The sequence below is a fragment of the Molossus molossus genome, unplaced genomic scaffold, assembly GCF_014108415.1.
Source record: "Molossus molossus isolate mMolMol1 unplaced genomic scaffold, mMolMol1.p scaffold_m16_p_1, whole genome shotgun sequence".
Lineage (NCBI taxonomy): Eukaryota > Metazoa > Chordata > Mammalia > Chiroptera > Molossidae > Molossus > Molossus molossus.
The window spans coordinates 195,510,744-195,525,088 of NW_023425344.1; the positions used below are offsets into that span (position 1 = coordinate 195,510,744).

General features: G+C 42.9%; 1 protein-coding gene across 1 annotated transcript in view; it reads right to left on the bottom strand.

Annotated features, from left to right (window-relative positions):
• ALDH1A2 (aldehyde dehydrogenase 1 family member A2) overlaps positions 1–14,345 on the bottom strand; it is a 103,293-nt gene that overhangs the window by 42,275 nt on the left and 46,673 nt on the right. The window contains exon 4 of the mRNA XM_036260618.1: positions 11,212–11,341. Coding sequence (XP_036116511.1) covers positions 11,212–11,341 — 130 coding nt within the window. The remainder of the gene's footprint in view (positions 1–11,211; positions 11,342–14,345) is intronic.

The window sequence follows — 14,345 nt, forward strand, 5'->3', positions numbered from 1 at the left end:
AGAAGGCAAAAGTCGCCCAGGCTGCTGTTGCTCAGTGGTTGAGTGTTGTCCCGTGCACCAGGAGGTCACCAGTTTGATTCCCAGTCAGAGCACATGCCCAGATTTGTGACTGGGTCCCCAGTAGGGGGCATGCAGGAGGCAGCAGATCGATGTTTCTATCTCCCTTTCTATTCCTCTCTCTGAAATCAATAAAAACATATTTTAAAAAAACAAAAGATAAAAATCTACTTCAAAAAAAATTTCATCAATAACCCAAAGCCTCCACCCTCAAACTAGCCATGGAAATGAGGATTTAATAACCTTGTGTTCCTTATAGGAACAAAAGGCAACTGGAGTAATTATCCAGGAAAACCAAACCAAATTTTTCTTTAGGAAAATGCCATTATGTTTATCTGAATTGTTTTAAATGACTAACTGAAATTAACAAAGAAAGAATGGCTTGGTTTTTGTTGTTGTTTTTTTTTTTTTTTTCCTTTATTGATTTTAGAAAGAGAGGAAGTGAGAGGGAGAGAAAGAAACATTGATGAGAGAGAACATCGACTGGCCACCTCCTGCATGTCCCCCACTGGGGATCAGGCCTACAACCTGGGCACGTGTCCTGACCAGGAATCAAACCGGCGATCTCTTGGTGCTCAACCACTGAGCCACACTGGCCACAAGAATGGCTTGTTTTTACATAGGGCCTTTTGTTTCTGGTCCTGGGCAAAGTCTTTGTTTTTCCCTCAGTTGCCAACATTTTGGCCACTTCACTGATATTTGTTTTCTCTCTCAAAAGCCATCCCTCTGCCCTGGCCGGTTTGGCTCAGCAGTTAGAGCTTTGGCCTGTGGACCAGAGAGTCCCGGGTTCAGTTTCCGCTAAGGGCACATATCTTGGTTGCAGTTTGTCCCCGGCCCCGGTTGGGATTGTGTGGGTGGCAACCAGTCGATGTGTCTCTCTCACATTGATGTTTCTCTCTCTCTCCTTCCCTCTTTCCCTCCCACTCTATCTGAAGATAAATGCAAAAATGTCCTCAGGTGAGGATAAAAAGAGAAATCATCCCCCTGGAAAAGTAAAGACATTCAGTTAATACTCATGAAGAGCACTGATGCAGGTGGGGACAGGAGGGGCGTGTGGGTTGGGGGAAGAGAAAATGATGTGATGGTGTATCACTGTCTCACAACACATCTGAATCACTAATATTTATTGCACAGAATTGTTTGAAATTCAAAAGTATACATTTTATAATAATTAAAGGTCTCTCTCTTTCTCCTGGGCCTCTTCCCAGAATTGACAGTTACCTGTTACGGGTAGCATCCTTTTATTCCCCCACCCCCACCCACTCATTTCTTAAAATACAAATGGTATCATATTATTCATTCTTCTGCATCTTGTTTTTCCCCTATAAATCTAACGTATTTAACTGCTGAATGTTATTCCACTAGCTCAACAATGGTACTACTTATAGGCTGTCCTAGGGGACACCGAGATTGCTTTCAGTGCAGGCTATTATAAATAATGCTGTAAACACTGTCATCTTATATACCTAAGTTTTGTGTACAGACGACTCAAGAATTTCCATAGAAGTCTTTCTTTACAATAGTGCCAGTTATTACCCTTCTTCGATTTATAAATCTCCATAAAAGTGGGTTTTTAAAATATTAATACCTTTTTCATGTTTCAGATTTTTTTCCCCAGTAGATATAAATGTGATTTCAGGTTCTTCTTCCAAGGAAGCTTTCCATGGGGAGCAACAACACCAATCAATAGGCTAAAGAGGTTCATTTCCAAGGAAATCCTTCCCAACTAAACTCCACCATTTGGCTAAGATGATGGATTCAGGTGGATAATCACAGACCATAAAAATCAAAGTATAATGTCAAGATAGAGTAATAATGGGCTGAGAAAAGAATGGGAACAGGAACTGAAAAAGAACACAGGTGCTTATTTTAGCAGCATGTGTGGGAAACTGGATGGCTCAGGGAAAATCCACAGGCCCTCGTGCGAGCACAGTAGTGATTCCAAAGCATTTCCCCTTCTACATGCTGGGTGCTTACGAATTTAGTTGTTATTACTTATGTCATTTTGAAAGTTACTGAAGAAATGAAAGAGAGGAGAAAAAGGTGTGGGCAAAATCTTAAAAAACTGACCTCATGAGGAATTGAACTCAACTCCATAATTGTGTCCCAAGAGAAAGTGAGTTATGGGGAATGAAAACTTTCCTGAGTACCTAGTCACAGGTTGGACAATTAGCTGGAGTCTGGTACAGAGAAAGAAACTGAAGACTCTTCTGTCGCTACAGTTCCTCTAAGTAGTTAATAAAGAAATACTGGGTATTTTGGTGCTTGAACTCTTCCCAACAGAGCACTGAGTGAGAGAGATAAAGCAAGGCCCCCAGGCGTTGAGTTCAGTCTGTATTTTCATCTGGTCAGTTCAAGGTGATTCTGGACACCCCTAGTCTGATCCGGGGTGCCTGGCAAGCACGAGAGCTGTGTCTTCTATGTGCACCCTTGACTGGGGCTAAAGGCACCTCGGAGGTCCCTCGCAGCTGCGATGACCCGCTGCAAATCCCACCAAGCTTCTAGACTAAGTTATACAGAAACCAATCGTCAGAGCCATCTTCATAATTTCTGCTATATGCAACTATAACTTACTCTACTACTTCGTAAGTCTATTGAATGGTTACTTGTTAGCTCCCCCTTAAAGAAAATCTATGAAGCAACTGGTTTTGTGAGCTAGCAATACTTTCTTCTGATTTCTTCAAACCCAGTAATCGAAATCACGTTCACTGCTTTGTGTAGAGCCACCTTACATGCCACCAGGCCAGGTGGTGTGCTATACTGTGCTTCTCAAGTTCAAGTGTAGACACAAAGCCCCTGGAGATCCTGACCCTGCATCAGGAAGTCTGCGGGCGGTGGGGGGAGACTCTGCATTTCTGCAAGCTCCCAGGTGATGCCGGCCCTTCTGACCCACAGATCACACTCTGAGTAAGGAGGTTCAAAGGAACCAAGAGGATCAAGGGAGTCCACAGGTATCATGATGACCTACAGTTGCTTTACATTGACTTCATTTCTATTTATTTTTTGCCTCTCTGGTAACTCTACTAATTTGCCTGAAAGGAGTTTGAAGTGTAAGAGAATCTGATCAATGTTTTAAAAACTTTTAAAATAGCAAAATAAGAACAAAAACATATATATTTCTATAGAACCTCACACAATATATCCACATTCTTATTTCATGCCCCAAACAACTCTATGAGAATAAAAATATGGCAGCTATTATTATTATCAGCATTTTATAAATAGAGAAAATATGGTACAGAAGTTCAGAGTCATATGAATGGGTAAGTTGTGGCTCCTGGACTTGAATCTGGGTCATGAGACTTCAAGTTCATTACCCTTAGAAACATGTTAAAGACTGTTTTGTGAATAAGTTATTGGATTTAGGTGAATAACACAAACCATAGAATCTGTGTTATATGAAAAAGGAGTGCAGCCCTGGCTGGTTTGGCTCAGTGGTCAGAGCGTCGGCCTGCGGTCCGGAGAGACCCGGGTTCGGTTCCCGCTAAGGGCATGTACCTCGGTTGCAGTTTGTCCCTGCCCCTGGTTGGTCGTGCAGGTGGCAGCCACTTGATGTGTCCCTTTCACATCGATGTTTCTCTCTCTCTCTTCCTCTCTCTCCCTCCCTCTCTATCTGAAAAAAAATGGAAAAATGTCCTTGGGTAAGGATAAAAAGCAAACAAACAAACAAAGGAATGCAAATGGGGTAAGACCACCACCCTTCTGTGAAAGTTAAAGATGCTTCCTTGAGAATTTGGTACGTGGACAGAGAACTCACATGAACTCTAGGATATTAAGTTATAAAGGGAACGCTGCAGAGCAACACCCCCTTCCTGCAGTCGGGGAGCACAGGACTGAGCGCCTCTCCTCTTCGTCTAGGCAGATTGACTCGAAGGGGCGACCATGTTAACTTCTCTCTCCCTTCTGCACCTGAGATGATACATAATGAGTGCTCTTCTCTGCTAGAAAAAAAATTACTACCCATTTCCCATCGTTTAAGTTAATAATGCTCTCCAAATATGTCAAGATTACTTCAAAGGTCGTTCCCTTCATTTCTCTAGCTTTGGGCTATAGCACATTCGCTCGATGTAGAAAAACATCTACACCCAGCACAGACACTCGTTTGGGATTGCGACGATCCCAGGTCTTCTTACCAAACATGAGGCAGAGAGAGGTCAGACAATAGGAAAGGATGGCATTTGAGGAGGACACCAAAAAAATGTTCTGAATACCACAATCTGAGCCAACAAGTTAGAACAAACAACTATGGTGAAAACTAAAGAAAAGATTAGATACCAAAACAGAAATACTAAATCACTAGTGTGGGCCTTTTACCTCTCACTTAGTCTCTTTTGCATTTCACTCAAGAAAGTGAAAATTGTAGAGTAACAGATACTGCTCTTCCAGAGGTTTAAGACACACCCAGACAGAACTTTCCTGCTGTGTTTTTATACTTCAGTGTTTACATCTCTTGAGGAATATACCTTTTTTTATAATTAAATACTTTATCATACTATGAATTTGGTTGGACTATGGATCAAATTTTACCGAATATTTATAGATTGAGTCTTTTCTAGAATATATTAAGGAAAGTCTTTTCCCCTAGAAATGAGTAATAAAATAAGCTTCTGCTATTTGTGAAATACAATTGAGCCACTGTTCTATGTTCCTTTTTTTTTTTTTTTTGTAAGTGCCCCTAGCGGGAACCGAACCCGGGACTCTCTCGTCTGCATGTCAGTGCTCCAACTGCTGAGTCAAACTGGCCAGGGCTGTTCTGTTCTTTGATGAGGACTCATCAAATTACATAGGAGAGATAGAAATTATTTAGTTAATTAGAAAAATTTAATTATTTGGATTATTCCTTCCATGTAAACATTACTTCTTAAAGCAGACTGTATTGTTGCTCAAAAAAATTTTTCACGGAATATCTGACATTGGCACAGTCAATACAAAAACTAGACAGTGTAACTGGGAAATGTGTACAGTTAATAAAATCAGAAATATCTGAAATGTGCCAGAATTGAGGACCTCCAAAATGAACCTCAAGAACTAGCTCTCAATTACAATACTGAGAGTATTTGAAGAACTGCAGCTAATTTTATATACCTGGTCACACTATAAATGAGTTTATTCAGGGAATGAGAGTCTATCTTCCAGTCTCTCATCTGTGTACAGAATTCCCTTCCGAGGAGCTAGAAACCCTTCTGATTGCTCCAGCACTAAGCAATCAGCCCAGCTGCGCCGAGCCGTGCCATGTCCCCTGACAGAGTCCTATGTATTCGGACACTGAGCAGACCCCACTCAGCTGTTTAACACTTTACAGCTACAATGATAAACTACAAACACCTATACAAACACTGAGACTTTACATTACTCTGGACCTCAGTTTCTTTGTCTGAAAAATGAGGAGACTGGCCTTAGGGATCTCTTAGGTCTTTTCAACCTTGAACCTCTTTTAGAGGTTACATGTGAAGCAGACTTCATGTCCTCCTGTCACCACCAATTCAGGTCTCACTATCTACCCTGGGTTCTTCTTAGGTGGACAGAGCAACTAGCTTCTCCCTCTCGGTGAACAGTAAGATTTCACCATATGCCTTCTTCAAGGACAACACTAAACTAGATGTAGCTGTTGAAGGCAAAACCTCGGGATATGAGTCATTGTCTGAGCATTTTTCACCTATTCTTTAGTTTAACAAATAAAACTGAAAGGGGATGGAAGTGGATAAATAATTACATATGACCTGGGTAGTTTTTTAACCTTTTCTGTAGGCTAATATATCATAAAGCAAATGTTATGTCTTAAAGCACAAACTATATTTTCTCCACTTACATATCACAAAATCAATAAAATCAGCACTTGATAGTTACAGAGGAAAATCATATGCAAATCAATTAACCTCCATTTCTCCCTCCATTAATTGCAAAAAAGCTCTGATCCTTCCTCCATCACAAGGAGTTTGTGGACATGAGAGGATATAGTTTAAAATAATCAAAATAGGGAAAATAATACTCTGCCTGCTGGGATGCTATGAGATTAGAGATAGTATAATGAGCATAAATAAAGTGTTCAATAAATCACGGTAATGGTTCTTTATTATCATAATTAGAAGATGTCAAAGTAGAAGGGTTAGAGCACAGGACTTATGGTCAGAAATGATGACTGGATACCGTGGCAGGAGGTAACGACAGCGCTGTAAAGGGAACATCAAGGCCCTCATGCTTCTGCAGTAACATCTAACCGTGGGCCTGGAGTAGGATGTGATGGAGTGGAATGGGAGAAGCTCTCAGGCAGAGGAGAAACAACTGTCCAGTGGACGGCCCAGAGCAGTCACGCCACAACCCTTTTCTCCTCTTCCCAAATATCCCAGAGGGAGGCAACCCTACTCAGGGAGGGGGACAAGCAGATGCCTGCTCTCTCCCACTGATTATCCATCATGTAATCAAAGTGCTCTTTCTGAAATGCAATTTTGATCAAGGCATTCATCCATTTAAAATAATTCAGTGACTCAGCATTGCTATGAAATAAAACTCAGCACAGTTTACCCAGCCCGGAGCCCCATGGTCTGCTATGTCTGGCTATACTTCCAGATCCACTACCACACTGTACTCTCCTCCCTCCGTGCTTTGCACAGGTATTGCCAGCACCTGGGATGGCCCTATCTCCATCTTCACTTACCTACCCTTCGGTATCTTCTGGTATAGTCCACCTCCTTCTCAAGGAAGCCCTAATACTGGCCGAGATCACCTCTCCTCCGAGTCCCACTGACCTGCCTGCTCCCACATCTGAACAAGCCACGCTGCACTGCGTTGCTTGTCTGCTTGTTGGGTTTTCCTTACTATCCTATGCGCATCTTCCTTACTCTCCTTTGTAGCCCCAATGCTCAACACAGGACCTGAAACATAGCAGGTGCTCAAAAACAAAAAATCTGTCAATGAATTCATGTGTTCGCAGACAGGAGTGAGTGACTGGGAGCTGAAGTTGCCGCCCCATCGAGGAGGTGACGGAAGGGCTCTTCCCATTGTGGGTAGACTGCCCGCCTTGCTCACCGGGCAGGCGTGAGAGACGACAGCATAATTCTTCCCACTCTTTTTGGTTCTTTTTTTTTTTTTGCAGTGTAAAATTTTTATATTTAGAATTAGCCAGCTGGACTCAGTTTAGATGATCTCAATTTTGTTTGCAACATCCAAAGCATCATAGTCAGTGGTTCTTACCTTTTAGTGTCAGAGATGCTAAGCTGGATGATCCATGGAGTATGACTTAGTGTAACAAAGCAGTCTTATATTTTAAATTTTTTAAAAAGTTCAGCTTTATTTTTATGGGTGACCCGGCAGAACTGTGCTTTTCATCTCTGTTTCCTCCAGGAGCAGTGGCTCTGTATTCATGAATGCAATGTCCACACCAACTTTATAGAACATAACTACCAGGAGTAATGAGAATCAACTATATGTTAATCTAAAAATCTGCAGAGGGTGAAAGACTTCCCCAGGGTGACTGGCCTCTTCCTCTCCCTGCCCTGCTGAATGGGCCCCCATAAGCAGAGGGTCTACAACGGCTCAGACAGAAGGACACCCGGGTTTGATGTCAGGCCTGCTGCTTACTAGCCATGTGGCCTTGTTCAGGACCTAAACCCTTGCTGTCTCAGTTTCTCACCTGTAAAATGGGGGCGGAATCTTTTACATTCCAGCCTGCCTCACAGGATCACACACACAATCACAAAGATCGTGTATGTGAAAGAACATTCTACACTCTCAAGTGTTATGCACATATTAAATACATTATTTCTTTATGTTATAATTCCAAACAAAAAGGTATTTCATGAGGAATGTATGTAATGCAACAAAGGCCTCATGTTTAAGGCTAACAGCCTTCTTGTAGTCCAGATTTCATTGGGAAAAAGCCAGGAAGGCAGACACAAAATCAAGCTCATGTTAAATTACCGAGGTACAGATGACAAACACAAATGGATTATTTAAGAATAAATAAATAGCCCTGGCAGGTTTGGCTCCGCGGTTAGAGCGTCGGCCTGTGGTCCAGAGAGATCCGGGTTCAGTTCCCACTAAGGACATGTACCTCGGTTGCAGTTTCTCCCCGGCCCTGGCTGGGTCGTGCGGGTGGCAGCCATTTGTCCCTTTCACGTCGATGGTTTCTCTCTCTCTTCCTCTCTCTTCCTTCCCGCTCTAGCTGATCAAAAAATGGAAAAATGTCCTCGGGTGAGGATTTAAAAAAAGGAATAAATAAGTAGCCCTGGCCAGTTTAACTCAGCGGTTGAGTGTCGGCCTGTGGACCAGAGTGTCCAGGGTCGGTTCCCTCTAAGGGCACGTACCACAAATAAATAAATAAATAAATAAATAAATAAATAAATAAATACGACCCCTCATCCCCTAGTGTTCTCCTCTCACCCCTGGGTTAGTCCAGCCGCGGGGTGTGGGTAACTGCGCAGGAGCCCCCGGCCAGCCCTGATGCATCTGAAACGAGCAGACGGAGAGCTGCCAGGGCCACATCTGCCGGCATCTGCGGGGGTCACGGTGAGCGCTCGCACACCCCTAACCCCCGGCCTCCTAGGAGCTCTTTCTGCCTACATATGACCCTATGGAGAGTCCCTCATCCTGGTATTCCTCCAAATATGCCTTTTAAGAAAAATAAGGGGAACGTAAAATTACTTAGCACTTGAGAATTCCACACTTTTTTCCTTCACAGGCAGAACACCAGTTTACAAGTAAAGGTGGAGAGACTTCTGTGAAAGCCTGTTCTAAGCCCTGCATTTCTAACTCCCAGGTCGACATCCTCAGGACCTCCACACAGCAACAGAGGAAAATAATGAAGCATACAGACCAACCACTTCTACTGCCAGGACAGTTACAGTAGAGCATCAAACACTATCAGAAACTTCAATATCCACTACCTAATTAGGGTCTTCTCTCCTAAGGAAGCAAGTGAAAATCATGATATTGTTAGACCAAGTAGAGATTTATGCACACAACTTTCTGTTTCACCATATTCCTAAGTTATTTGTAAAACATTTGAATAGATATTTAAATGCCTGAAACATATTTGCTGTTTTAGCAGTGAAGTGGCAGGAGGGGTGGGGAGAAGATACACTAGGGCCTTTGGTCTTACTCAGCAGTTCCCAACCTGTGGGTGGCGACCCCTTTTGGGGGTCGAACGACCCTTTCACAGGGGCTGCCTAAGACCATCAGAAAACACATATTTCCGATGGCCATTCATAACAGTAGCAAAATTACAGTTATGAAGTAGCAACAAAAATAATTTTATGATTGAGGGTCACCACAACATGAGGGACTGTATTAAAAGGTCGCGGCATTAGGAAGGTTGAGAACCACTGGTCTTAGTCATCTACCTTTCTGACTGAAGCAGGGAGGCCAATTAAGAAAGGCTGACACATGTCCTGTCTTTGACAGGGTTTAATTCCTAGGTCCTCCAACAGGTTTGCTCCTACCAAGTAGTGATCTGCCTCACTTAGGCAGTGCCCAGGTCCTGCAAGTGATGCTGGAGAACAGTGCTTCTGTCATGTTCCTAGAGCCAGGACTGATCTAGGAATCTGACACCTGCTAAGGGCAATCCATCCTGAGTCTGCTGAACGAGGGAAACCTCTGGATAGATAGCAGGGAAGAGTGCCTATGATGTGCATTCCATTTTCTAAAGACAAACATTCCACATGTCGCCATCACTCTTGGAGGCAATTTTAAAATAGTCCTTCGAAGTCTCACCTATCTTCTCCACTCTCGCTGTGACATCTTCTCTTCTTGCCCCATGCCTAACTGAGGCACCACAACAGCCACCTGCTTGGTGCTGGTCTCGATGCTCTCCGTGCTACTCAAGCAGACCCACAGCCCAGGCATCAGCTGGCAGCTGGCTAGGAATGCACTCTCAGGCCCCACCCCAGGCCCATTCGGTCAGAAACGGCACTTGAAGAAGATACAGGTGGCACATATACACAACGAAGTTTGAAAAGAACTGCTCGAAGCCATCTGCACTACCAACCAACCATCCCCTTTTTATCAATCAACACTCTTGAGCCTAGGAAGGCCCTCACAGGGCACTCCCAAGTTTGCAGCGTTACTTCGCCCTCTTCCCAGCATGCTCAGGGAGAGCAGGTTGTTTTCTGGGGAACACAGGCAGAGAATATGGCACAGACTGAGCACATCCAGGAGCCACTCAATAAACACGTATTTTCTTTCCTTATATCTATTCACCACTCCCAACATCCACATAGCTCCTTCAGTCAGTCCGTTTCTGTCTGATACTTCTTCCTCCAGTATGTAAAATAGATCCTCCGGTGAAGTGAGCCTTCAGGCCCTAATGTTAACATTTCAGCTCTACAACTCATTTTCTGGGTTATTTGGAAAAACTGTTTAACTTCCCTAGGCCTCGGTTTCCTCCTCTGTCAATGAGGAGGTTAATACAAGTGCCTTCCCTTTGGGGTGCTGAGCAAACACTCAGTGTGGTGTTCGTGATCCCTAGTATCCAGGCTCGGATCAGGAACCCTCCACCAACTAAGTTTGGACACTTTCCCTTTCCTTTGAAGAACTACAGCAGTAATAGGCCAAGCCATACGGCTTTAAAAAAAAAGGTGTCAGGATGGTGGTTGTTTTTATAGATTGTGAAAGTAAGTCATGGTGAATATAGAAAAATATTTTTTTAAAAGAAATACATCATTCATAATCTCACCACCAAGAAAACAACTGTTGACATTTTAGAGTATTTCTTTCCAAACAAGTAGATCTTGCGTTTCACGAGGAAAAGAACTAAGTCTTAGTCTTCTCAGAACCTTCCCGACTTGCCCACGCCCAAGGCCTCTCCTCTCCCTGGACCCTGCCTAGCACCGTGCGGAGCACTCGGCAGCTGACACACACACACACACACACACACACACACACACACTCACCTGTGCCGTGGTGACTGATGTACCGATGTAAGTGGCTTAAGCCAGCACATACATGTGAACTGTCTACACACAGAACTAGGGACAGTATCAGTGATGTAACTGTTTGGTTCTTTGTTCGGTTCAGACTGCTCCAAGTGTGCTCATCCGTCTTCTACTGCTCTAAGTGTGTGATCTGTATTCTACATGACTGCTGTTTGTGTTTGGTGGTGAAGGTGTGTTTCCATGGAGCCCCATGTTTCCTTTTTCAATGTACTGAGATTTCACATACCTACAGGGATGGTCATCCCGTGAATTTTATCAGCCCAGCCTGCATAATACCGAAGGGTTTTGATGACCCCCTGCAAATCCACATAAAAAGCTTGCAGGAACGGTTTGCCACCATTGAGGGATTCCATGGTCTGTTGGAAAAGAAACAGAGAGAACTTTCCAGTGATACACAAAATAATTTTTGGAGCAGAATTAAAAAGAAAGCAAGAGAACACAGATGAATGTGAACAGTGATGCATACCTGGTAAACTCTGACTTCTCAAATACAAAGATTTTAGTACTGCAAGTTTAGTTTAGTTTCCAGTCAAAACCACAATGAAGCCCGGCCAGTGTGGCTCAGTGGCTGAGCATTGATCCATGCACCAAGAGGTCGCTGGTTCGATTCCCGGTCGGGGCACATGCCCAGGTTGTGGTCCCGATCCCCAGTGGGGGGCATGCAGGAGGCGGCCAATCGATGTTTCTATCTCTCTCTCCCTTCCTCTCTCTCTAAAATCAATAAAATAAAACAACAAAAAAACCCCACAATGAGTATATATATATATATGCTTTTTCTTGTGCCTGTGTGCTTCCTGTAATCACCATCCAAACACATCCAAACACATAAGCACAAGTTTTTTCCAAGTGATGATAAACAAATACTTTGCTTGTCAAACCACCTTCTTTTATATTCATGATCAGAGCTGGGGTGGGGGGGTGGGGGTGGAGTCTACACCAGTAATCTGAATCTATAAAGAGGAACAGGGACATGGGCTTTTATGCAACTGATGAGAATATAAAACGCTTTTCACAGCTGCCAAGACCCCTGCTGAGAAATGGAATATCCACGGTGCACAGTGGGTTTATTTATTGCCACCAAATAAACAAGATCTCCTCCAGGGAAGCCCAGGCTTTAACTACTTGAGGGCTGGCTTTTTGAAAATATTTATGTTAACAACCATTACATATTGAGAGTCTGGTTCATTTAATAAGAATAGAGATATTAAGCAGTTTTAGATGAGAAATGTTATTTGAATCACAGGTTCTTAAAGTGGGTAAATCTGTAACAAAAAGAATTACAAATGAACACACTGAAATTAGACAAGAGTATTTTGACTTGAGGAATTTTAAAGGTGGGACAAGTTGAACAAACAAAATAAACAAAAACGTGTTTGTAATCTCATGTCCTTCTCTATAAGCACATTTTATAATGCACACTGGTGTGAAACACAGCGCTGAAGAACTAAATCAGACACGTTCTCCATTCAATAACATAAAAATATCGTTACTTACAGTGCACTTTACCTGCTTACTCTGTGTATGAGATGAAATTCCTTTTAAAATGTCATGTTACTTAGCTTCATAGCTATTTCCGACTGACTTATTTTGCTTAGTATAATATTCTCAAACTGCGAACCACACGAGTTCACTCAGATGTGGGAAACTCGCAGACGACGACAGTAAGGCGGTTAGCAGAGGGAAGGGATGGGGAGTGGTGAAGGGGGACACATGTATGGCGATGGAAGATGATTTGACTTTGGGTGGTGGGCACACAATACATATACAGATTATGTATCACAGAAATGTACACTTGAAACCTATATGATCTTATTAACCAATGTCACCCCAATAAAAAATAACATAAAATAAAATATCATCTTACTTCTCACTGTACATCAGCTCACCTTTATTAAAGGTAATCTAATTATTTCCTAGTACTCTTTAGAACATTGATATGTTTGAGATACTACATTCTCCATGTCCAGCACAGAGCCATCTACACTGCACAGAGCGGAATGGAGTCAATAACTAAAATCTGGGCCACCTAAATGGCCCCTTTGAGCTACTGACACCAGCCCCGTTGCCTGAGCGCTGCCAGCCATAGGCTTATTTTCAACTGTGTTCACTTGGATACAGTATTAACTTCAGTTTTCTGGTCAGGAGCCCCCGTGTGTCCCAGAGGCTACCTCTTATCAACACTCAGTCCTCTCACGACCTGGTAGTGTTTAAAAGGAGGAATGCCATTGAGGTGTCATCACAACGAGACATATGTCAGAAAAAGAGTGTCATTTAAATTTTATGACATGAAAATATAACTGCAAAAATGAACCATGTCATCATCTAGTACATATTGTTAATCTAATGCTGTAAATATTGTATATCTTTAACTCAATCAAACTGATTCTTACAGACCATCAGTGTATCTCCCACTGACCATTTATGTGGCAGGAATGGTGCTATGGATTTTTTAAAAAGTAAAATACAATTTTCACTCTCAAAAATATTATAATCCAGTGAGGAGACACGCATACAGACTAGCGTTCCCCAAGGTATCCCAAAGAATTGTTTTGCACAATATTGATAGGTTAGCCAAAAAAATAGTGTTGAGGCTTAAATAAGTTAGAGAAACATTGAGCTGGGCTTTTTAAAGTCTTTACTATGCTTTGTGTCTTGTAAATCTCCAAGAAGGAGCTTGATTAGGAAATGTTTTTGCAGACAAATAAAGGTTACATATAGTGAGAGCTCCAAACCACCTCCACAGAGGACTCATTTTGTTCCCACACTCTGCACAGATCCCTGCGGGCTGGTGGGCGGAGGAGCCAGGGAGAAGGCGCTGAGGAAGGAAAGGCGCCCGCCTCTCCCAGAGCAGGACCCACAGGCCCTGCTCCCCAGGCAGACGGGAGCATGCAGTACTCCTGGCCTGAATGCCCTGGCTGAGCAAGGACGCCCTAAATATCAACAGATCACTGTGGGTCATCCGTGTACAGATCCCTCATGCACAGAACACACGTTTCCTGATGGTTCCAGTTTCCACAAAGTCCGTATTCTCTAACAAAATGACTTTTACTTTAAAAATGGCGATGACGACAAAAAATCACTAGACACTCTTTTTCTGACATAGGTCTCATTGTGATGACACCTCAATGGCACTCCTCCTTTTAAACACTACCAGGTCGTGAGAGGACTGAGTGTTGATAAGAGGTAGCCTCTGGGACACAGGGAAGCTCCTGACCAGAAAACTGAAGTTAATACCATATCCAAGTGAACACAGTTGAAAATAAACCTCGTGTAAGTTCCTGATGTAAGAAGAAGATTGTTTTAGTGAAAGAAAGTTGCTGAAAGTGACAGAAGAACAAGAGAGCAGAAATGCACAAGAAG